Raw genomic sequence first — 24376 nt, 5'->3', positions numbered from 1 at the left:
AGGTCTCATTGCACCTCCCCTTTTCCTAATCGGCCACCATTCAGATAATAATCTGTTTTCCTGTTTTTGCCACCAAAGTGGATAACCTCACATTTATCCACATTAATTTGCATCTGCCATGAATTTGCCCACTCACATATCCTATCCAAGTCACCCTGCATCCTCTTAGCATCCTCCTCACAGCTAACACTGCCGCCCAGCTTCGTGTCATCCGCAAACTTGGAGATGCTGCATTTAATTCCCTCATCTAAGTCATTAATATACATTGTAAACAACTGGGGTCCCAGCACTGAGCCTTGCGGTACCCGCAATTATGGGTAATTGGAAAGACATAATCTGATTAGGGATAGTTAGCATGGCATGCCTTACGAGCCTGATTGAATTCTTTGAGGATGTAACAAAACACTTTGATGAAGATAGAGCAGTGGATGTAGTGTATATGGATTTCGGTAAGGCACTTGATAAGGTTCCCCATGCAGAAAGTAAGGAGGCATGCGATCCAAGGATCCAGAATTGTCTTGCCCATAGATGTGGAGGTCGATGACCAGTGGTGTTCTGCAGGGATCTGTTCTAGGACCACTCCTCTTTGTGATTTTTATAAATGACCTGGATGAAGAAGTAGAAGGATGGGTCAGTAAGTTTGCTGATGACATAAATGTTGGGGGTGTTGTGGATGGTCTGGAGGGTTGTCAGAGGTTACAGTGGGATATCGATAGGATAGAGAACTGGGCTGTGAATTGGCAGATGGACTTCAACCCAGGTAAGTGTGAAGTGGTTCCTTTTGGTAGGTCAAATTCGAAGACAGAATATAATATTAATGGTAAGACTCTCGGCAGTGTGGAGGATCTGAGAGATCTTGGAGTCTGTGTCCATTGGACACTCAGAGATGCTGCACAGGTTGACAGTGTTGTTAAGAAGACTTATGTTTTGTTACAGCTATATAGGACCCTGGTCAGACCCCATTTGGAGTACTGTGTTCAGTTCTGGTCACCCCACTACAGGAAGACGTGGATACTATAGAGAGTGCAGAGGAGATTTACAAAGATGTTGCTTGGATTGGAGGGCGTACCTCATGAGAATAGGTTGAGTGAACTTGACCTTTTCTCCTCAGAACGACGGAGGACGAGAGGTGACCTGATAGAGGTGTATAAGATGATGAGGGGCATTGATTGTGTGGATAGCCAGAGGCTTCTTTCCAGGGCTGAAATGGCTAACATAAGGGGGCATAATTTTAAGGTGCTTGGAAATCGGTACCAAGGGGTTGTCAGGGGTAAGTTTTTCACACAGAGAGAGGTGGGTGCGTGGAATGCTTTTCTGGCGGCGGTGGTGGAAATGGATTCAATAGAGTCTTTTAAGAGCCTCTTAGATAGGCGCCTGCAGGCAGTTACAAAGGTGCGAGAGACTGTCATCAGAGACTTCTTGTTTGCTGATGACTGCGCACTCAACACCAGCACAGAGCAGGAGATGCAGCATGAAATGGACTGCTTCTCACAAGCCTGCGACAACTTCGGTCTCACTATCAGCACCAAAAAGACCGAAGTTATGTACCAGCCTGCCCCAGGAAAGCCATACCAGGAGCTGCGCATCACGGTGAAGGGCCAGAACCTTCAGGCAGTCGACAACTTCACCTACCTGGGCAGCATACTCTCTCGCGCAATGAACATAGACGCTGAGGTCAACAACAGGATTGCCAAAGCCAGCGCCGCCTTTGGGAGACTCCGTGAGAACGTCTGGGAGGGGAGAGGACTCAGCCTTACCACCAAGCTGAAGGTCTACTGTGCAGTGGTCCTTACCACCCTCCTTTATGCCAGCGAGACCTGGACTGTCTACAGCAGACACGCCAAACAGCTCAACCACTTTCACCTGAGCTGTCTCCGCAGACTCCTCCACATCAGGTGGCAGGACAAAGTCCCCAACACGGAAATCCTGGAACGAGCTGGGCTCCGCAGCGTCTACACCCTCCTGCTGAAAGCCCAAGCCAGGTGGGCTGGACATGTGGTCAGAATGCCAGATAGCCGATTGCCTAAGCAGCTGCTGTACGGAGAACTGTGTCAGGGCAAGCGCTCAGTCGGGGGGCAGAAGAAACGTTACAAAGACTGCCTTAAAGCGTCCCTCAAAGGCCTGGGTGTCAACATCAACACGTGGGAGACGCTTGCCCTCGACCATCCAGCTTGGCACAGAAAGATCACCACAGGAGCCCATGCAGCTGAAGTCAGGTGTATCATCGAGGCACAACGAAAGCGTGCTGTGTGCAAGGCCCGAGCAGCATCCACTGCCACGACAGCACCCACCCACTTGTGTCCCACATGTGGGCGAGCCTTCAGGGTCTGGATTGGCCTCATCAGTCACCTCCGGACCCACAGCCACCAATCTCCCATTTGACTTTGAAGCCATGGTCATTTTCGACTACGAAGGACGAACAACAACAACAAGAAGATAGGTACATGGAGCTTAGAAAAACAGAGGGCTATGCGGTATGGAAATTCTACGCAGTTTCTAGAGTAGGTTACATGGTTGGCACAACATTGTGGGCTGAAGGGCCTGTAACGTGCTGCAGATTTCTATGTTTCTATGTTTTGAAGCAGCTGAGAACTACCAACTATAGCAGTGAGAGATTGAAAATATCTTTGAATACAGTGTCTCTGTTCATAGAAAACAATCCATATTGCAATTTTATGTTATCTGCACATATGCCAAGACAATGTGGATTGGAGAAAAAAAATAAACTTTGCACTTATTAATTTTACTTGTCACATAAATTCCATGACAGCAAACTGGGTCGTAGACTGAATTACGAATTCTGTAAAGGCAAATTTCTGTTACCCAAATGGTGGTATTGCAGGAATCACTTGTTTCTAACTGTTGAAAGATTGTTGAAAGTCACCCCTCTAGGATGCAGAGAGATCCAAATGCTTCAGTACAAGATTCACAAAGGGATAAGACAAATAATTAGGAAAGCTAGTAGGATGTTTTTATTTATTGCTAAAGGAATTGCATACCTTGTTAATTGAAGAAAGGTTGGATAGTTTAGGGCTGTATCTGCTGGAGTTCAGAAATGAGGACTTTATTAAATCTTGAAGGGTCTTGACAGGGTCGATCTGGCAAGGTTGTTTCCTCTTAGATAAAACTCAGGTTTAGAGGCCACTGGTGTCATGAATCCTTGGAACTCTGAATATGTAGGGATAGATTATATACTGGGATGAAAGGTGAATGGTGAGTGCAAATGCATGAGAATATAGAGTAGAAGCTATTAATAGATCAGTCGTGATTTCATCAAATGGCAATGAGGCTTGAGGGCTATGTGCTTATGTTGGTATGAATATGAAATTGAATAAAATGAGACCAAAACACGAGTTACATGCACTAATTTTTTAAGGAATTAAATGCACTAGATATAACTATTTCATTTATCTATTAGGAAAACATTATCAAATATAATATCACAAGCTCTGAAAAAACTAACTATGAAATGAAGAGGAACCAGAAGGTAATTTCTTATTTTTACACCATTAAACCAGCATTGTGTGTCATCCTAATGGTATTTTTAAATTCTAATAAAGTTCACAATACACTATTGTGAGATTTCTAGAACACCATCATCAGGCTGTCCTGGTTAAGGCTGTACTGTGTCACTTTCAGCATGCACTATAGATCTTAAACATAATTTCAGGCTCACTTCACAGCTGCAGACTCAGGAACCAATGTTTAAGAGGATGCACAAAACCAGGAATACTCTTCTACTTAACAGAGTGTTGCTAGTCTAAATGTGAAAGCTGTAACAACAGTAAATGGAAGGGTGATTCCAAATAAAAATAAAATTAAAAAAAAAAAGAAAATAATGCCTGCAGAAGGCATGTTTTGTGTGAAAAGGTGACCTCCAGGAATATAGGCAGATTTCTTGCCATATGCCAAGGTTGGTAATTTTGCATAATATTGCTCTACTACACATTAAGTTTTGTTTTCAACAGCACTGCACTTTTTTTGGGGGGGGGAAAGGATTTCTGGGTAAGATTTTCTATAAGACTGAGAGTTGAGTAATGGAAACATCTCACAGTAAAAGGTCAATCCTTACTGTTCCAATGCAAAGGATTACAGGTTCTATCCATTCTGCCTTGTATGGAATGAAAATTAAACCACCTACTTTGATTCCAGGCAAGAAATCTAGGAGTAAACTTTGGTTAGTTTTCTAATCAAACTCCCACACTCTGACCTGCTTACTTTGAAGTTCAAAGTATGTTTACGAGGGGTGATTGATAAGTTCGTGGCCTAAGGTAGAAGGAGTCAATTTTAGAAAACCTAGCACACTTATTTTTCAACATAGTCCCCTCCTACATTTACACACTTAGTCCTGCGGTCGTGGAGCATACGGATCTTAGACCTCCAAAAAGTGTCCACAGATGGGTGATTGATAAGTTTGTGGCCTAAGGTAGAAGGAGATGAGTTATACAGTTCTCGTTACATGCACATGCAGGTCAACTCTTTGAGTGATTATACAGAAAGTTTGAAGTTAGTAACTCATCTCCTTCTACTTTAGGCCACGAACTTATCAATCACCCCCCCCCCGATGAGTTATTAACTGATGAGTTATTAACTTCAAACTTTCTGCATAATCACTCAAAGAGTTGACCTGCATGCTCATGTAACGAGAGCTGTATAACTCATCTCCTTCTACCTTAGGCCACAAACTTATCAATCACCCCTGCTGTGGACACTTTCTGGAGGTCCAAGGTCTATATGCTCCACGACCGCAGGACAAAGTGTGTAAATGTGGGAGAGGACTATGTTGAAAAATAAATGTGCTAGGTTTCCTAAAATTGACTCGTTCTACTTTAGGCCACGAACTTATCAATCACCCTTCATATTTTCAAAGTACATACTATATATGTCACCATATACAACCCTGAGATTCATTTTCCTGTGGGCATTCAGAATAAATACAAAGAAACACTACAGAATTAATGAGAAACTGCACAAAAGATGACAAACAACCAATGTACAAAAGAAAACAAACTGTAAGTACAAAAAACACCCAAAATAATAATAATGACTATATAAGCGATAAATATCGAGAACATGAGACGAAGAGTCCTTGAAAGAGATTCCATAGGTTGTGGGAACAGTTCAGTGATGGGGTGAGTGAAGTTGAGAGACGTTATTCTCTCCTGTTCAAGAGCCTGTTGGATAAGGGATAATCACTGTTCCTGAACCTAATGGTATGGGAGCTGAGGCTCCTGTACCTTCTTCCTGATGGCAGCTGCGAGAACAGAGCATGGCCTGGATGGCCTGTTTACCTGATGCTTTACCTGGGTCAATTCATTAATTCTCTTTACCTTATCCTCATTTTCATAATGTGATTTGTCGCATTTTGAGAAGGATTTTCTGATCCTCTGGTTCCTCTTTAATAATATTTAGATATTAGATATAAAATCAGAGACTTGTCTCCAAAAGAGAGGCTGGAGATGAAAATCCAAAGACCTAATAATAAACCCTCATAAATTTCACTTAATCTTTAGTTTTTATTTGCTAATACTCAAAAATGATACATACCATTGGTTTCATTTGCCAATGCCAATATATCATTTTGTCCAATTGTTAATGAAGATTCCTGTGTAGTCCTTCGAATTTTCCTGAAAATAACAAGTAACACCATATCCATGAAAATTTGGTATGTTATAAAGTATAAATCTAAAATATGTTCAAAATAATATGAAATACCCTTTTATTTTATAGTAGTTACCGAATTTCAAAGTCATCAATCCATTTCCATCAATAATTAATGAATAATAACCAATTATACTACTTGATTTATTTAGAAAGTTTATAACAAACACAGAAAAATCTCTAAATGTTGGACATCCAAAGCAACACACAAAAAATACTGGAGGAACTCAAGTTCACTGGTGTTCCTTCTGGATTTTAACAAGTAGTCTTTTTGTAATGCTTTAGGTCCCTGATGTCTAAGTTACCTAATCATTGTAAACACTTCAGTGGATTGACTACATATGTGGAAGACATTGGAAAACAAGCATATAAGAAACAAATATGGATGTAGGTCATTGAGCACCTTGTGCCTGTTCTGTTATTTAATTCAATTATGGATGATATTTTACCTGTGCTACTTTGCTGCACTAACCACACATTCCTCGATTCTCTTAATATCCAGAAACCCATCAATCCCTGTCTTAAACATGATCAGCAAGTAAGCCTCTTGGCTCCCTTGGGAAGGAAATTGCAAAGATTCACCATCTTATGGGTAAAGGAATTTCTTCAAATCTGAGCCCTAAATGCCTAACTCATTTTCAAACTGCATTCTTGATACCCAGCCAGGGGAAGCATCACCTCTGCAATGACCCTATTGAGCCACAAAAAGGTTCTGTATGTCTCAGATAAATCATCCATCATTCTCCTAACCTCTAGTGAGAATCTGCCGATTTTGGTTCTTACATTGGCTTGTTGCCAAAGACAAACACTTTCCTTGCAACACAGCTGATCAGAATGAACAGATGTTTGGATTTGTGCCTATGGCCAGCTTCCAATAGGTGTGGATATTACTGAATACATCCATCTGCCAATTAAGGCAGACCTAAATCATTGAAGAGTGTTCAGCAACTGCTACAGTTTTCATGTCATCAATATGTAACTGAGTCCACCACAGAAAGAAGCTTATGCAAATGTGTACAAGTTTCCTCGGTAATTGTCATGACATTGTCATTCTGAATAATTCTCCAACCCTTATCTCTTCTTACTTTACAGCAGAACTGCAGGGAAGCTCCTCTGATACAAGATAACCAGAAAACGAGATTGATGATTACAAAAAAGAACCCCATCAAATGAAGCCAGGAGCAACACCACAAATGACAAATGACAAGCTGGTATATGACAGGGCAATCTTTCAACTTGTTAAAAATGATTGAACAAAGCCTATATACACTCTCCCAGAGTAGCCAAGTGGTCATGGTGTACTTTGTCATGCACAACATAGCACAGACATCAGCCTTGGGGCCCATACGAGAAACAAGAATACAGGGGTTTATAGATGAATCAAAAAAGGAGGCTGAGGAACTTGATCCCACCCAATCACATTTAGGATGACATAATTAAAATAAGCACTTTAACATTTGGAGTCCTATGTCTAAAATATACAATCCCCAATTCTAAAATACATGATTGTTAAAAGGGAACCTTTAAGTTTTGGGCTATTATCCCATTTCCATTGCTAATTCCTAATGAAACCTCAAGTGACGAGTAATGTGAAAGGAGTGGATTATAAGGACTCTGATACATGCATTTTACTATCTTCCAGGATTCCCACATACTGCTTAAAATGGTCATTCTTAACTCATCAAGAGAATAAAATCCAGCCTCAAAAGGCTGTAAAACTATTCACACTTTCAGAATATCAACTATAAATGGCTTGAGAAGATTGAGAAATACTTCAAGTGCCTGCTATATGAAACTTATTCAAAATATGTAAGATAACCCATTGTCACAATTCTCTTTGTCCCCTTTCACCTAGATCCAAATGTTGCAGCTCCTTTTAATTGTGCCATTCTAGATGTAATGTGGTGGGATCAACTTCCTCAGCCTCCTGATTCCTTTAACAGGTTCTGCTCTCTGCAGAAGGCAGAAATACTGCTCAATCTTCTCATCCACCTGGCCCAAATAAACACATACATATTAAGCTGAGTAATAAGCAAAGGCTTATTAGTACTATGGGGGTCCCAGCAACATATGTTTCTTGTACTCACATGAGCAAGGATGGGTGCCATATTTCCTTACATTGCACACCTACTTTGAATGTAAACAATTTCTAACCCTTTACCTTTATTATTATATAATCAAAATTAATCCAATTTCATGTGCTTCAACTTACCTTTTATGTTTTCTTGATGTAGGTTGTCTTATCCATCTTTTAGACTTCTGATGGTCTTTCACCTAATTTTTTCCATTAAAAATTAATTAGTATTTTCAATTTATGGTAATACTGAGTTAGAAGTTTTGGTTTTATTTAGGACCGCACATATGAAAATGAGTTATTTTATGGGATTAGTTTCTCATTTCTATTGTATCATTCCAGATTTAGCCTGACACCTTTCAGCCACACTTTAATGTTGTACTGCCAATACAATTTCATTGATAGGCATGATAGAACAGTCATTTTGTAGTAGTGTTACTCCCTGAACAGAGTCCTGCATGAACTGAGAATCCTATCCAGGCTTCAAATGAAAATAGTAGATTGAGCCCCAATAACAAGAAGAAAGAAAAAAGCCCTTAACTCTGGGTGGAGTCATTGGGACGCTATCATGACAGTGTTTTTTTAGCAGGCTTTCTTATTTTTATGAGGCCGAGTTGCTAGCTCGACGCTCAACCCAGCACGGATGGAAAGCGTGCAAGGGAGCCGGCTGGATTCGAACTCAGGAGCCTTCACTCTGAAGTCCGGTGCTGATGCCACTACGCCACCAGCTGGCGGAGCCCCAATAACATAGTCTAAAAGTTTTTAAATATATCAATATGCATTAATCACCCATCTAACCAGAAATTAATTGAAAGCCCTAATCCAACGTCTGTTGAGGCAGTGCTGTACCAGAAGTACTAACTACAGTGACTTTCAGTGTGAAAGTAGACAGAGAGCTTCCAGGCAAGTATAAGAGATTTGAATAACTAGCACAATCCTTTTGCCATCGTTAATAAAATTTAAGCCATTATTTAACTTCAGTGAAATTAATTTTTCACACAAATACAATATGTATACAGGTTTCACTGTAGCATTAATTCTTCAAACATTTATTTGTAAAGTTATAAGAGATTTATACTAACATGAAGTTCCAAGCAACTAAGAGAACTTTGAAAATGGAACATAGAACATTATAGCACAGTGCAGGCCCTTCATCCCACAATGCTGTGCTGATTTTTTAACTTACTTCAAGATCAATCTAACCCTTCCTTCTTCCATAGCCCTCCATTCTTCTATCATCCATATACCTATCTAAGAGCTCACCATTTTCTCTTTTTCCCCTGAAGTTGATTTATTTCGCACAATTTTTCTACTCTTTCTACTGTCTGATTTCTTCAACGCTAGAAAAAAAATAGCACACAATATACATGGTTCATACAATGGAGATATGTGTTGACTGCTCCTAATCTTACACAAGATAGGCTAGTCAAAGTAATATTCAAAGTAAAAGCTAATATTATCAAAGTACACAAATCTCACCATACACTGCCTTGAGATGCATTTTCTTGCAGGCATTTATTGGAAAACAAAGAAATATAACAGAATTTATTTAAAAACTGTACATAAATATAGATTGACAAACAACCAATATGCAAAAGAAGACAAATTTACTATATATATGTGTGTGTGTGTGTGTGTGTGTGTGTGTGTGTATTATAAATAAATAATAATGAGAACATGAGTTGTGGAATCAGTTCAAAGTTGTGGTGAGTAAAGTTATCCATGTCAGTTCAGGAACCTTATGGTTGTAAGGTAATAACAGTTCTGAACCTGGTGGTGTGGGACCTAAGGCTCCTGTACCTATAATATTGTACAAATATTATGCACCTCTTACTTAGTATTTGGAATCCTCATTGCAACTTAAGTCACTGAGAATCAGTGGATAAATAGGATCCTTGCTATGATTTTCCCTGTGGCAAATGACAGGAAAACCTGTTACCTGTGGTAATAAATTCCACAAATTCACCGCCCTACGACTAAAGAAATTTCTCCTCATCTCTGTTTTAAATGAATGCCCCTCTTTCCTGAGGTTGAGCCCTCTTGGCCTAGAATCCCCCATCATGGGAAAAATCCTTTCCACATCTACTCTGTCTAGGCCTATCAACATTCGCAAAGTTTCAATGAGATCCCTTCTCATCCTTCTAAATTCCAGCTGGTACAGGCCCAGAGCCATCAAACATTTCTCATATACTAACCTTTCATTCCTGGAATCATCTTTGTGAACCTCCTCTAAATCCTCTCTAATGCCAGCACATCTTTTCTTAGATGAGGAGCCCAAAACTGTTCACAATACTCAAAGTGAGGCCTCACCAGTGCCTTATAAAGCCTCAGCATCACATCCTTGCTCTTATATTCTAGATCTCTTGAAACGAATGCTAACATTGCAGTTGCCTTCCTCACCACTGACTCAACCTGCAAGTTAACCTTTAGGGTGTTCTGTGGTATTACCGTTTGGTCATGATTCTCTGGCATGCCCTCCTCAAATTTCTGAAGAAGATAAGGTTATAACAAGCAAGATAAGGCCTCCATATCAGACTTCTGCCATGCTGGAGTAGCACTGAGATTAGACTGCATAGGTAAGATAGAATCAAGGACATACAGTATATGTTAAAGATAGAGCTGTAGAGATCTTCGAAAAGCCATGGCTGGCTCTTGTACTTCATAATGCCTCTTCCTTTTGTGTGTTTCAGGTCTTTGGGTGTCTGTGCTGCTGGTGGTCTTGGCAGCACTGAAAAACACCTTTGACACAATGAAATTCAAGCCTTTAGTCCATCACAGACCCAATCCTTGTGTTGACCAGGGTCAATCTTGGCTTTCATTGCACTCACCCTTATCTCAGTCCTACACCTCAGATCCAAACTCCATGCTGCAATAAAGTCAATTTACACAAGGAATAGCAAACTGTTCAAACTTCGCTATCTCCATCCCAGAGTCAAGATCATCCTAATTCTATTTACTGATCTATAAAATTCAGATGGTTCTTCCATATGTGCATAGTAGGAAGACAAATTCCAAGTAATATTGAATCTTGCATACAAATGTGAGGTGTTGTATTTTGAAAGCACTAATGAGGCTCAGGCATATATTGGTAATATATTAGAGACTACTGAGGAAAGCAGAAACCTTGGCGTACAAATCCATATATTATTGAAGGCAGCATTACAAGTAGATAACATGGTTAGTAAGGAACATAGGATAGTGCCTTTCAATAGTCAAGGCATTAAATACAATTCGTGGAAAGGTTTTGCAACAACTTAGAAAACTTAGTCAGACCTCTACTGGAGTATTATATGCAGTTCTGGTCATAAAGATATAGGAAGGATGTGATAGTGCTCGAGAGATTTCAGGAGTTCAAGCAATTCAGTTATGAGGAGAGACTGGAGAAGCCTGGTCTTTTCTCGGTGAACCAGAGGAGGTTAATGGGGGCCATGACTGAGATGCAGAAAATTACGTGGGGCAGGACACTTTTCCCCATATCAAAAATAGATAAAACTAAGTAGGTTGAATAACATCTGTTGGGGTCAAAATCCTGCATCAGAATTTTTATAAACCACCTTAATTTTTAAATACAATTGTTTCGGAAGACTTCTTCCTGGAAATCTTCAAAAAGTAATGTGAATCTTTAACCCTCAAATACGTGAAATGCCGTGAACTTTGAATATGGAATGCTCCATCACTGGGAATAACTGATCTAAGGTCATTTGCTCTCTTAAGGCAGAAGTGGGAAATATATTCAATACAAAAGTGAATACAAAGCATGGGAAAGTGGAGAGTGACTATTTTTGTTATTTTCTGAATATTTTAGCAAAGTGCTTACACTAAAATAGTGGGTTAAACAATCTGATCTGGCATTGCCAACATCAATGAATTGCTAATTATGGTATTAATCTCAATTTTTTTTCTTCAGCAGTTTACCTTTATTTAAATACATTTCAGGATTTGTATCTTATGAATATTGGAAGCAAGAATAGTATAGATTAAAAAAATCTGTATGTATATAGGAATGTAACCAATCAGTTCTCAGTGAGCAGTTCATTTCCATTTATTCCTTAAGTTGCAAAGGTGCTTTGTTTAAGTAAGTTATAGTTCAGCGGAAAGAGTTGCTGAAAAAGAATGTGGCACTGTTGTCGCAACAGAGCAGGGAAAAATGTCAAAAAAAAGTCTAAGGGCATCATTATCAATTACCTCCCAGGACTATGATATATCAAAGCTTCGCTGGACAATACTAAATAATTTAGCCTGTACCAGATTCTTAATGTTCACCATTAATAAAATTGCAATATGAATGCAATATGAATGCCATAGTTGGATGCATCAGCAAGGGAGATGAGGCTGAGTACAGGGCTACGGTAGGAAACTTTGTCACATGGTGTGAGCAGAATTATCTGCAGCTTAATCTGAAAAAGACTAAGGAACTGGTGGTAGACCTGAGGAGAGCTAAGGTACCGGTGAACCCTGTTTCCATCCAGGGGGTCAGTGTGGACATGGTGGAGGATTACAAATACCTGGGGATACGAATTGACAATAAACTGGACTGGTCAAAGAACACTGAGGCTGTCTACAAGAAGGGTCAGAGCCATCTCTATTTCCTGAGGAGAATGAGGTCCTTTAACATCTGCCGGACGATGCTGAGGATGTTCTACGAGTCTGTGGTGGCCAGTGCGATCATGTTTGCTGTTGTGTGCTGGGGCAGCAGGCTGAGGGTAGCAGACACCAACAGAATCAACAAACTCATTTGTAAGGCCAGTGATGTTGTGGGGATGGAACTGGACTCTCTCACGGTGGTGTCTGAAAAGAGGATGCTGTCCAAGTTGCATGCCATCTTGGACAATGTCTCCCATCCACTACATAATGTACTGGGTGGGCACAGGAGTACATTCAGCCAGAGACTCATTCCACCGAGATGCAACACAGAACGTCATAGGAAGTCATTCATGCCTGTGGCCATCAAACTTTACAACTTCTCCCTTGGAGGGTCAGACACCCTGAGCCAATAGGCTGGTCCTGGACTTATTTCCTGGCATAATTTACATATTACTATTTAATTATTTATGGTTTTATTACTATTTAATTATTTATGGTGCAACTGTAACGAAAACCAATTTCCCCCGGGATCAATAAAGTATGACTATGACTATGTATATGTACCATCATTGCTTAGCTTGCACATTTTTAGTCGTTCTTCAGTTGTAAGTTCTGACAACATTCTTGCTTCTTCCAATGCGCTTTTATACCACTGTGTGGATCTTTTGAAGTGTTCTGCCTGCAGATATAAAGAATATATAATAATAGAAGTTTTCTTGCAACAATTTTGACAAGATTCTAGATTTTTTTTAACAAAGAAGTCACACATGCTTCACAAAGATTCAGAAAATAACTGCTAGACTCATCTAAATACAAGCAAGGTGGTTACGGTGAAAGACTGTTGAACAGCAATTTCAAAAGCAACAGTTAAGATATATAAGAGATATCATTATTCGAACTGATTACTGCCAAGTTAACTCCAAAAAACGAGAAAAAATGCTGCACACATCAAAGTTGCTGGTGAGCGCAGCAGGCCAGGCAGCATCTCTAGGAAGAGGTACAGTCGACGTTTCAGGCCGAGGGACTAGTCCTGACGAAGGGTCTCGGCCTGAAACGTCAACTGTACCTCTTCCTAGAGATGCTGCCTGGCCTGCTGCGTTCACCAGCAACTTTGATGTGTGCTGCTTGAATTTCCAGCATCTGCAGAATTCCTGCTGTTTGCAAGAAAAAATGCAAATGTTTTTCTGAAAAGGAAAAAGAAACTTAAAAGAGAATTGATAAAGTCAATTTTAGTGGGAGTACAATAACATGATAGGCAGGGGAACCAAAACAAAAAGATCCAATATATTTTACTGTATAAATTTTGTCTGTGGACTATGTTTAAACATATGGTCATAAAGGCTAGAAGTTCAAGTAGTTCATTCTGCCTCTTGTCCCTCTTTAACCAAGCATGTGGATATATTTCATTCTCTTAATAGCCAGAAATTATTGATCCCTACTTCGAGTAATCCGGCAACAGACACTCCACAGCCCTTTGGCATAGAGAATTCCAAATATTTATCATATGCTACATGCAGAAATTTCTTATATTGCAATTTTGAATGGACAGCCCTGAATTTAAGACAGTGATTCCAGGTTCTAGATCAAATTTTGTGGAAGAAATTTGAGGACTTGTGTGAATCATAAAGTACATGATGGTCTTCCTATGTCTTCTGTGCACCTGACATGCAAACACATGGGGGTATGAGGATATAGGCGTAAATCATCCAACAGGTGTCTACTGTAAAAGAATCTTCCTACAGCAAAGGTCTCCATATATAAAGCTGATAAATTACTTAACATTTGATCAGGAGTATGAGGGATTGTTCTTTTTTATAATCATTAAACTGTTTTGGAAAATATTCTTTGCACTTTTCCTTTCAAAGATGCATAAGGAATATGGACAATGGATCATCAACAGTAATACATTTCCTCGGTTGGCAATAAGTGCACGTCGACATTCTTCAGCACCAAGGATACCCGTTTCCTTACTGACTTTCCCCTTTTGATGTGGCATTTTAATATTCATACAGATGAACACTGAAAGATTTTTTTGTCCTGACTAGTATAGCTGTTAACCATGCTTAAAGATTTAACCATTTTCTCTTCTTTCCAATTCGTATTTACCAAATGCCACAATAGCGTAGTGGTTAGTGCAATGCTATTACAACAAGGGTCGTGGGAGTTCAATTCCAACATCATCTGTAAGGAGTTTATATATCCTCCCTGTGGAGTGCATGGGTTTCCTCCAGATGCTCCGGTTTACTCCCACATTCCAAAGGCATACCAGTTAGCAGGTTAATTGGTTATTGTGAATTGTCTGTGAATAGGCTAGGGTGAAAGCGGGGGTTGCCAGGCAGCATGGCTCAAAGGGCCAGGCCTATTCCACATTGTATTTCAATCACTCACTAAATAAATAAACAAACAAACCTGCCTTGAATCTTTATCCAAAATAGCAAATGAAAATAAAAATTGTAACTTGACATTAAAATATGTATTTTAATGTCAAAATTAATTCCAATAAAAATGGTGAGATATTGCATGAACTTTACATATTTTAAATGGCATCTCTGAAATCTCTTCTGATATTTGATATAAAGTAACAGAGCAGACGTAAAGAAGTAAACACTTAGCTAGAGTTCCAAAGATGTTGCTTGGCATCTTGAGCACTTACAACATTTTTTGTTTTGTTTTGGATTTCCAACATCCATTCTATTCAATTTGAACAATACAAACAACTTTGAAAGATATTAACTCCAAAATTTTAATCTGTGTAAGTCTTGGATGCCAAAGTTAGTACACAATATAACTGATACTGAAATTTGGTAAGATAATTGTCCAAACAAAGTAAATCTTTGAGACTTCTACAATTTAAATTTATTTCAGACATTTGCTTACCAATTTGCCTCTTGTGTAATAAGGCTCAACTTGTCCCACTGAAATCCAAGACCTGGTATGTGGCTTTCCCAAGAATTCTGTATGATATTGTTCCACATAACCATCTTTGTCATATATTACATATTCTCCAGTCAAACCTTCGGTACAGAGGATGGAAGGCCATCTGATGAAGTAAAGTTAACTATTTAACAACATGAAATTATACAAGTAGAACTAAATAGTACTGTGGTATAGGGAAACTAAAGCCTGAAGACCAACTATATTCACAGAAATACGTTCAATAATGGTTTAATGGTCAATAACATAAGTTTATAATCATGGAAATTTAAAAAACCCATTGAGACATAAATTCCTGTTAATCATAAGAAATCCAATATAACTCGGTTTGGTGGTAAACAATAACAATACAAATAAGACCATAACATATAGAAGCAGAACTAGGCCATTTGACCCATCCAGTCAACTCCACCATTCAATCACAGCTGATCCTTTTATCACCTCTTCAGCCCCTCTCCCTGGCCTTCACCCCGTAACCTTTGATGCTGTGGCCAATCAAGAACCTATCAACCTCTGCCTTAAATACATCCGACGACCTGGCCTCCACAGCTGCCTGTGGTAATAAATTCCACAAATTCACCACCCTGTGGCTAAAGAAATATCTTCTCATCTCTGTTTTAAATGAACGCCCCTCTTTCCTGAAGCTGTGCCCCCTTGTCCTTGAGTCCCCCACCATAGGAAAAAATCCTTTCCACATCTGCTCTGTCTAGGCCTATCAACATTTGAAAAGTTTCAATGAGATCCTCTCTCATCCTTCTAAATTCCAGCGAGTACAGGCCCAGAGCCATCAAACATTTCTCATATGATAACCCTTTCATTCCCAGAATCATCTTTGTGAACTTCCGCTAAATCCTCTCCAATGCCAGCACATCTTTTCTTAGATGAGGAGGCCAAGCTGTTCACAATTCTCAAAGTGAGGCTTCACCAGTGCCTTATAAAGCCTTAGCATCACATCCCTGCTCTTATATTCTAGATCTCTTGAAACAAATGCTAACATTGCAGTTGCCTTCCTTACCGGTGACTCAACCTGCAAGTGAACCTTTAGAATATTCTGCACAAGGACTCCAAGTCCCTTTGCATCTCAATTTTTTGGATTTTCTCCCCTTTTAGAAAATAATCTGAACGTTTATTTATTCTACCAAAGAGCATAACCATGCATTTTCCAACATAGTAGTTCATTTGCCACTTTCTTACCCATTCTCCTAATCTGCCTAAGTACTTCTGCAGCCTTCCTGTTTCCTCAACACCACCTGCCCTTTCACCAATCTTTGTATCATCTGCAAACTTGGCAACAAAACCATCTATTCTATCATCTAAGTCACTGTCATACAGCATAAAAAGAAGCAGTCCCAACACTGACTCCTGTGGAACACCACTAGTCACTGGCAGCCAACCAGAAAAGGATCCTTTTATTCCCACCTGCTGCCTCCTATTAATCAGCCAATGCTCTAACCATGCTAGTAAATTTCCTGTAATATCATGGGCTCTTAACTTGGTAAGCAGCATCATCTGTAGCACCTGGTCAAAGGCCTTCTGAACATCCAAATATACAACATCCACTACATCCCCTTTATCTATCCTACTTGTAATCTCCTCAAAGAATTCCAACAGGTTGGTCAGGCAAGATTTTCCCTTAAGGAAACTGTGCTGACTTTCTCCTATCTTGCCCTGTTTCACCAACTACTCCATAACTTCATCTTTAACAATTTACTCCAACATCTTCCCAACCATTGAATCATTCCTAAATGGTCTATAATTTCCTTTCTTCTGCCTCCCTCCTTTCTTAAAGAGTGGAGTGACATTTGCAATTTTCCAGTCCTCCGGAACCATTTTGCCATGATTCAGTGATGGCCACTGATGATATCACACCTAACAATCAGTATGTGTAACAAGATCATCCACCTTATTTCTTCTACAATGTGCACTGAGATATAATAGTTTGAGTACTGTACTTGCTACCCTTTTTGATTCTGTATCCCTAATGCACTGATACACCCCTGCCGGCTGCAAATTTGTCTATCATCTGCTTGCCCTTCCTGATAGTCTGACTGCATGCTATCTTTGCACCCTCTCCTCCTCCAAAATGTTGTGGACATGATCCAAGACGTCCCTGACCCTGGCACCTGGGAGGCAACATTTGTTCCTCTGACAATCTTTACATTTATTTAATAAACATTTTAAATGCCCAAGTAAAGTTAAGCTACTTACTATTATACTGTTCCTCTCTTTTTTCAGCATGACATTTTTTCCTCAATATATAAACAGGGCATCATCTGAAAAGGAGAATCTCACACCATCCTACTGCTTTCCTGACCCCAGCCTGCATATCATGCTATAATGAGGTCTTTCTCCTCTTTAGAAAAATGTTATACCTCATTTTGTAAACATAAGACCATAAGACATAAAAAAGGCATCCGTTAGTCTTGCGAGACCATGGATCTGCACCTGGAAAGTCATCACTCTCCAGGGCACAGGCCTGGGCAAGGTTGTATGGAACACTAGCAGTTGCCCATGCTACAAGTCTCCCCTCTCTACGACACCAATGTTGTCTAAGAGAAGGGCATTAGGACCCATACAGCTTGGCACCAGTGTCGTCGCAGAGCAATGCGTGATTAAGTGCCTTGCTCAAGGACACAACACATTCCCTCGGCTGGGGCTCGAACTCGCTAGTCCAATGCCTTAACCACTTGGCCACGGGCCCACACAAGATTTAGGATCGTAAGACATAGGATCAGAATTAATGCCCATAAGACATAGGATCAGAATTAATGCATTTGGCCCATTGAATCTGCTCTGCCACTCCATCATGGTTAGTTTATTATTCTTCTCAATCCCATTCTCCTGCAAAGTTCCTGCCTTTAGACTGAAAAGTCACTAATATCATTTTACTCTATAAGAATAGAGGTAGGCAGAAGAAAGGAAATTATAGGCTAGTTAGCCTGACATCAGTTGTTGAGAAGATATAGGAATCTATTATTAAGGATGAGGTTTCAGGGTACTTGGAGGCACATGACAAAATAGGCCAAAGTCAGCATGGTTTTCTAAAGGGGAAACCTTGCCTGACATATCTGTTCGAATTCTTTGAAGAAATAACAGACAGGATAGACAATGGAGAGTCAGTGGGATTTGCTTATTTTGTTTTCAGAAGTCCTTTGACAAGTGCTACACATGATCTTGTTTCACAAAATAAGAGTCCGTGGTATTACAGGAAAGATAGTAGCATGGATAGAAAATTGGCTGACTGGCAGGAGGCAAAGAGTGGGAATAAAGAGCGCTTTTTCTGAATGCCAGTGACTAGTGGTGTGCTGCAAGGGTTGGTGTTGAGACCGTTTCTTCTCATGTTATATGTCAATGATTTGGATAATGGAATTGATAGTTTTGTAGTCAGGTTGGCAAACGATATGAAGATAGTGGAGGGGCAGGTAGTATTGAGGAAGCAGTGTATCTGCAGAAGGACAGGAAGATTGGGGAAACTCATTGAGAGGGGATTTCATTGAAACATCGAATATTATAAGGCATAGAGTGGATGTGAAGAGAATGTTTTCTATAGTGGAGGAATCCAGGACGAGAGGGCACAACCTCAGAATTGAGGAACATCCATTAAGAACAGAGATGAGGTAAAGTTTCTTAACCCAGTGGGTTGTGAATCAGAGGAATTCATTGTCACACACAGTTGTGCAGTCCAGTTCTTCGGGTATATTGAAGGCAGAGGTTGATTGGTTTTTGATTAAACAGGGCATCAAAGGTTACGGTGAGCAGGCAGGAGAATGGGTTTGAGAGAAATAATAAATTAGCGGTGAGGGAATGGCACAGCAGACTCAATGGGCCAAATGGCCTATTCTGCTCCTATGTCTTATGGACTCACTCCCAACAAGACTTGTTCTTTTCAAATGGCTCCTGCCTTGCAACGATGACTCTCTCTTTCTTATTTGCTATTTCAAATTATGATTCACTCCCAATTTTGAGACTTGTTCTTTTTCAAATGGTTCCTGCCTTGTAACAATGTATCTCTCCAACTAATAACATGGATCAGTTCTTTCAATAAGAGTTAATTGTGAGCAAATAAGGTTGACATTGCATGCAACCAAACACTTCAAACATCAAGCTTTGTATATGGATGAATGAGTAAATTCACACTTCAGAAAGACAACCAAATATTTATCATTCACTCTGCATCTTAGAATGGAGTAAAGAAATAGATTATGCTCCTCGAATTATGGTTGAGACCAGCTTGTGGCAATGGTATCAAAGCAATTTTCAGTTTGATGTGCCAAATTGAAGCAATAATATTTTGGAAAAGGATGCAAATTACTCTTGAGTCCAAATCTTTACAAGAAAATATTTGTATAATGCATGATCACTGCAAACCAGTGGTGCAGTGCTAGCCAGAGCGCACCGGAGTGCGTCCGGCACATCTTTAAGAAAAAGCTGAAATAAACAAGCTAATTAATTAGGTGCCGCCCAGGGTGATTTGAGTATCTCAGGAACTGCTGATCTCCTGGGATTTTTATGCACAACAGACTCTGAAGTTTACAAAGAATGGTGCCAAAAACAAAAAAAAATCCAGCGAGTGGATTTAACAAGATGTTTTCGCTCACAGAACATTCACTCGCTGGATTTTTTTTGTTTTTGGCACCATTCTTTGTAAACTCCAGAGTCAGTTGTGCGTAAAAATCCCAGGAGATCAGCAGTTTCTGAGATACTCAAATCACCCTGGGCGGCACCTAATTAATTAGCTTGTTTATTTCGGCTTTTTTCTTAAAGATGTACCGGATGCACTCTGGTGCGCTCTGGCTAGCACTGCACCACTGGTACGAACTATGTTCATTTTTTCTGATGCTACGTAGCCAATAAAAATAATGAATAAAGTTCGATTTTGCAAGCATATTCATCTGAATATATATTTAATTCAAAATAGATTTTGTTTCTTTCCAGGAGACCTAAAATTTCATCTATGAGTAGGCAATGCTGAACCTGCTTTCCCTCACGCTGTCTTATCCTTGCACTATTTAAGTGATTAACTTGTTCAGTAAATGAAATAGTAGTACTCATCTTCTTCCTCAATTTTATTTTAAAAGTTGAGGTAGAATTTGAGCCTTTAAGCTCTTCATTAAAAACCTATTTTGCATACACACCTGTTGCCATCCTTACTCTAACCAACCTGTGAAGTAAGCTTGATTTTATATAGTTCAAAGTTGAAAGTAAATTTATGATCAAAAAATGTATATGTCACCATATACAACACTGAAATTCATTTCCTTGTGGGTAACCACAGCAAGTATGAATTGCTTGCACTGGGGAAAAAAATCTGCTAAATACGTCAAGAATAGAGTCTAAAAATCCTTGAAATATATTACACTTAATTTTAACCAACTTTTCTCTCTGAACAAAATAGCTGAGAAATTCAAATGCAGCAAGTTTCAACTCCAAACTAAATCTACCTTGCAAATAAAAGAACAACAGACGACAGATATCATAAACACTTGTACATCATGTAGCATCTATGGAAAAAAACAGTTAACTTTTCAGGTTGAAGATCCTACATCAAGACTGCCCAAAACAATCCAGTGCCAATTTTTAAAAAGTATAATCTTGCCTTTTGCAACTCTGAACAGCTTCTTTACAGGGTAAGCTGATTTTAATGTATGTGAGGATCTCTCTTGCCTCTCTCTCACTGAACTATTGTCATTTTACCCATTACAAATTTGTCCAGTCTGATTATGTTAGTCAGTCTTATCCAATCTTAGTGACTGTCACGTTTTCTCCTTTCAAATATGAAACTGAATTCAATCATAGATTAAATAAATATTTGTGAACTATTTGTTAAATGAATAGTGTTAATTAGTCATTACTAAATCTAATATGACCTGATTTGTTGTAAAGATGCATTATCATCCCTGTTGTTTCTTGCACTCTTTCAAAATAGACATACGGCTCACCTGCCCTCAAGTGCTGGAAATTTAGAAATATCCTCCAAATAAATAACGAAAAAGCCATTGTCTTTGATCCAGTAGACAAGCCTGGCCAGCTATTCTATCATACTCCCTTCTATCCCCAGCAAACATGAGAATTGGAACCAGCCTCTTTGCAGCTTTGCTGTCAATGTTCAAGATAACTCTGCCTAACCCAACGCAGATTGGGGGACCGCTTCGTTGAGCACCTCCACTCCGTCCGCCAACCCGTCGCAGATTGGGGGACCGCTTCATCGAGCACCTCCGCTCCATCCGCCAAAACAGACAGGATCTCCCAGTAGCCACCCACTTCAACTCTGCTTCCCACTCCCATTCAGATATGCCCATACACGGCCTCCTCTACTGCCATGATGAGGCTAAACTCAGGTTGGAGGAGCAACACCTTATATACCGTCTAGGTAGTCTCCAGTCCCTTGGTATGAACATAGAATTCTCCAACTTCTGGTAATTCCCTCCCCCTCCCTTCCTCTATCCCTATTTCACTCTGCCCCCTCCCCCAGCTGCCTACCACCTCCCTCTTGATTCCACCTTCTTCTACTACCCATTGTGTTTTCCCGTATTCTTTCTTCATCTTTCCTGCCTATCACCTCCCTGCTTCCCCTCCCCCACCCCTTATCTTTCCCCTTACTGGTTTTTCACCTGGAACTGACCAGCCTTCTCCTTCCCACCCTCCCCCCACCTTCTTTATAGGGCCTCTGCCCCTTCCCTCTACAGTCCTGACGAAGGGTTCCAGCCCGAAACGTCAACCGATCTTTTCCACGGATGCTGCCCGACCTGCTGAGTTCCTCCAGCGTGTTGTGAGTGTTGCTTCGACCCCGGCATCTGCAGATTATTTTGTGCTCCTGGTTCACATGTCTGTGCCAACACTTATGAACACCTATTTCCACCCTTGTAACAAAATTTGATTCTGCCACTATCCATGCTGAATATCAACATTTGGCTCCACACAAGCGTCTCAATTTTAAAATTCTCCTCTTTACAAATTTCTCCATGGCCTTATTTTTCCAAAATACATCACTGGTCTAAACCTCATATCCATTTAACTAAACTAGAAATAATTTGGAAAATGAGTAGCTCGGGTAATTGATGGTTAGTTCTCCAATTTACTTAACTGCTCAAATACCATCTATAAATTTGCTGATGATACAATTGTTGGCAGAATCTCAGATGGTGATGAGAGGGCATACAGAAGTGAGATATACCAGCTAGTTGAGTGTTGTCACAGCAACAACCTCGCACTCAACATCAGTAAGACCAAGGAGCTGAATGTGGACTTCAGAAAGGGTAAGAGGAGGGAACACACACCAATCCTTATAGAGGGAGCAGAAGTGGAGAGAGTGAGCAGTTTCAAGGTCCCGGGTGTTAACATCTCTGAAGACCTAACCTGGTCCCAACATACCAATGCAGCTAAAATGAAAGCAAGACAGTGGCTATATTTCATTTGGAGTTTGAGGAGATTTGAAATGTCACCTAAAACACTTAGTTTCTACAGATGTACCATGAAGAGCATTATGGCTGTCTGTATCACCATCTGATATGGGAGGGTTATTGCACAGGATCGACGTAAGCTGTAGTGAGTGATAAAATTAGTCATCTCCATCATAGCTAGTATCCAAGACAGCTTCAGGCGGCATCCGATTATTAAGGACCCGCACCACCCAGGACATGCCCTCTTCTCACTGTTACCATTAGGAAGGAGGTACAGAATCTTGAAGTCACATACTCAGCGACTCAAGAATGCTTCTTTCCTTCTGCTATCTGATTTCTCAATAGGCATTTAAATCATGAACACTAACTCTCTACTTTTTTTATTTATGTTTTTGTACTGCTTATTTTAATTTAACTATTTAATATACATATTTATACAGTGTAATTCACAGTTTTATTCCTATATTATTGTGTATTGCATTGTACTACTGCCTCAAAGTTAACAAACTTCACAACATATGCCGGTGATATTAAACCTGATTCTGATTCTGAAGATTGGTGAACAACTCAACCCAACCATAAACTAAACTTTAAATTTATTTATGCCATCATTGGTGCCAATGCATCACTTGACAAGGCTCAAGCTGAATTTATAACTCAATGTCATTTTAAGCCATTTATAAATCTACATCGAACTTAACAACTCATATCTCATCAACAAATCTGTAAACTGAACCTATGGCTTTCGTAGAAATACTGTTTTTATATATCAGAACTACAGCTCTTTAAAAACTACTCCCAATGTTACCTAATAAAGCAACAATTCGATAAATGTTATTTTACAAATTTCACATAACTTTCCCAAACCATTTTCCATGAATTTCATTTCTGAAATAACCATATAGTCAGTTTCAGGATTTGTTGCTTTGACATTGTTGACAGACTTTTAAACGGAAACATTCAATACTGTGCATATACCATGAAGCACTGTATAATTTTGAATAAAAGTATGCAATTTGAAAAATACCTCCTGACTCCAGAGGTGTGTCTCACCTGGGCCATCCTGGCACTTTTGTTTTAACCAGACTTCCCACAGGAAGTTGTGAGTAGACAAGTTTCAATCCATGTTGGTGGAATACATTTTTCTTGGGGAAACTCTCTTCAAGCACAGAACAGCAATTAAAGCTAGAATCACTATTCATGTCACAGTACCAGGGCAAACTTAAATCCACACATGCAGCATCTTCCTTTGTCAAAAGCCTCCACTTCAAGCAATCTTCATATTCACACTGAATCCACACCTTGTCTGCATACGATCCTTTATCAAAAAGATCCATTATTTTGATTTACTGTTTATCATTCCAAGCTCTGGAAAACCTTAAAATTAAAAATGAAAAGAAAATAATAAATATCTCCATCAATTTATTTAGAGCAGGATTTATCTAGAAAAAAAAACTACAGTATTTTTGGATGTCTTTTTGGGCAAATTCCCTCACTGGAGTAATCCAACTTGTTCATTCACCAAAGAGATGTAAAGCTTGATCAAAGATTGAGGAAAAATTTATGCAAATATATTGCATCAAAATTAAAAGTTATTAATGAATCAAAAGTAGAATATAAAGAGAGTATTATTGATATTGGAAGTATTGTGCAAATATCTACAAATAATGTAACACAGTATGCAGTTAATTAATCCCAACTTCCAGGTTGATGTACCATTTCT

General features: G+C 39.5%; 1 protein-coding gene across 1 annotated transcript in view; it reads right to left on the bottom strand.

Moving 5' to 3' along the window:
- LOC134357672 (zinc finger CW-type PWWP domain protein 2-like) overlaps window positions 1-23990 on the bottom strand; it is a 41997-nt gene extending 18007 nt beyond the window's left edge. The window contains exons 1-6 of the mRNA XM_063069289.1: window positions 23707-23990; window positions 15197-15359; window positions 12884-12998; window positions 8999-9075; window positions 7874-7935; window positions 5548-5627 (exon numbers count right to left, since the gene is read on the bottom strand). Coding sequence (XP_062925359.1) covers window positions 5548-5627; window positions 7874-7935; window positions 8999-9075; window positions 12884-12998; window positions 15197-15359; window positions 23707-23990 — 781 coding nt within the window. The remainder of the gene's footprint in view (window positions 1-5547; window positions 5628-7873; window positions 7936-8998; window positions 9076-12883; window positions 12999-15196; window positions 15360-23706) is intronic.
- Window positions 23991-24376: the final 386 nt, after the last annotated feature.

This window comes from Mobula hypostoma, chromosome 17, assembly GCF_963921235.1.
Source record: "Mobula hypostoma chromosome 17, sMobHyp1.1, whole genome shotgun sequence".
NCBI lineage: Eukaryota > Metazoa > Chordata > Chondrichthyes > Myliobatiformes > Myliobatidae > Mobula > Mobula hypostoma.
Note: the sequence above shows the minus strand (reverse complement) of the source record. Positions and strands in the feature narration are given on the sequence as shown.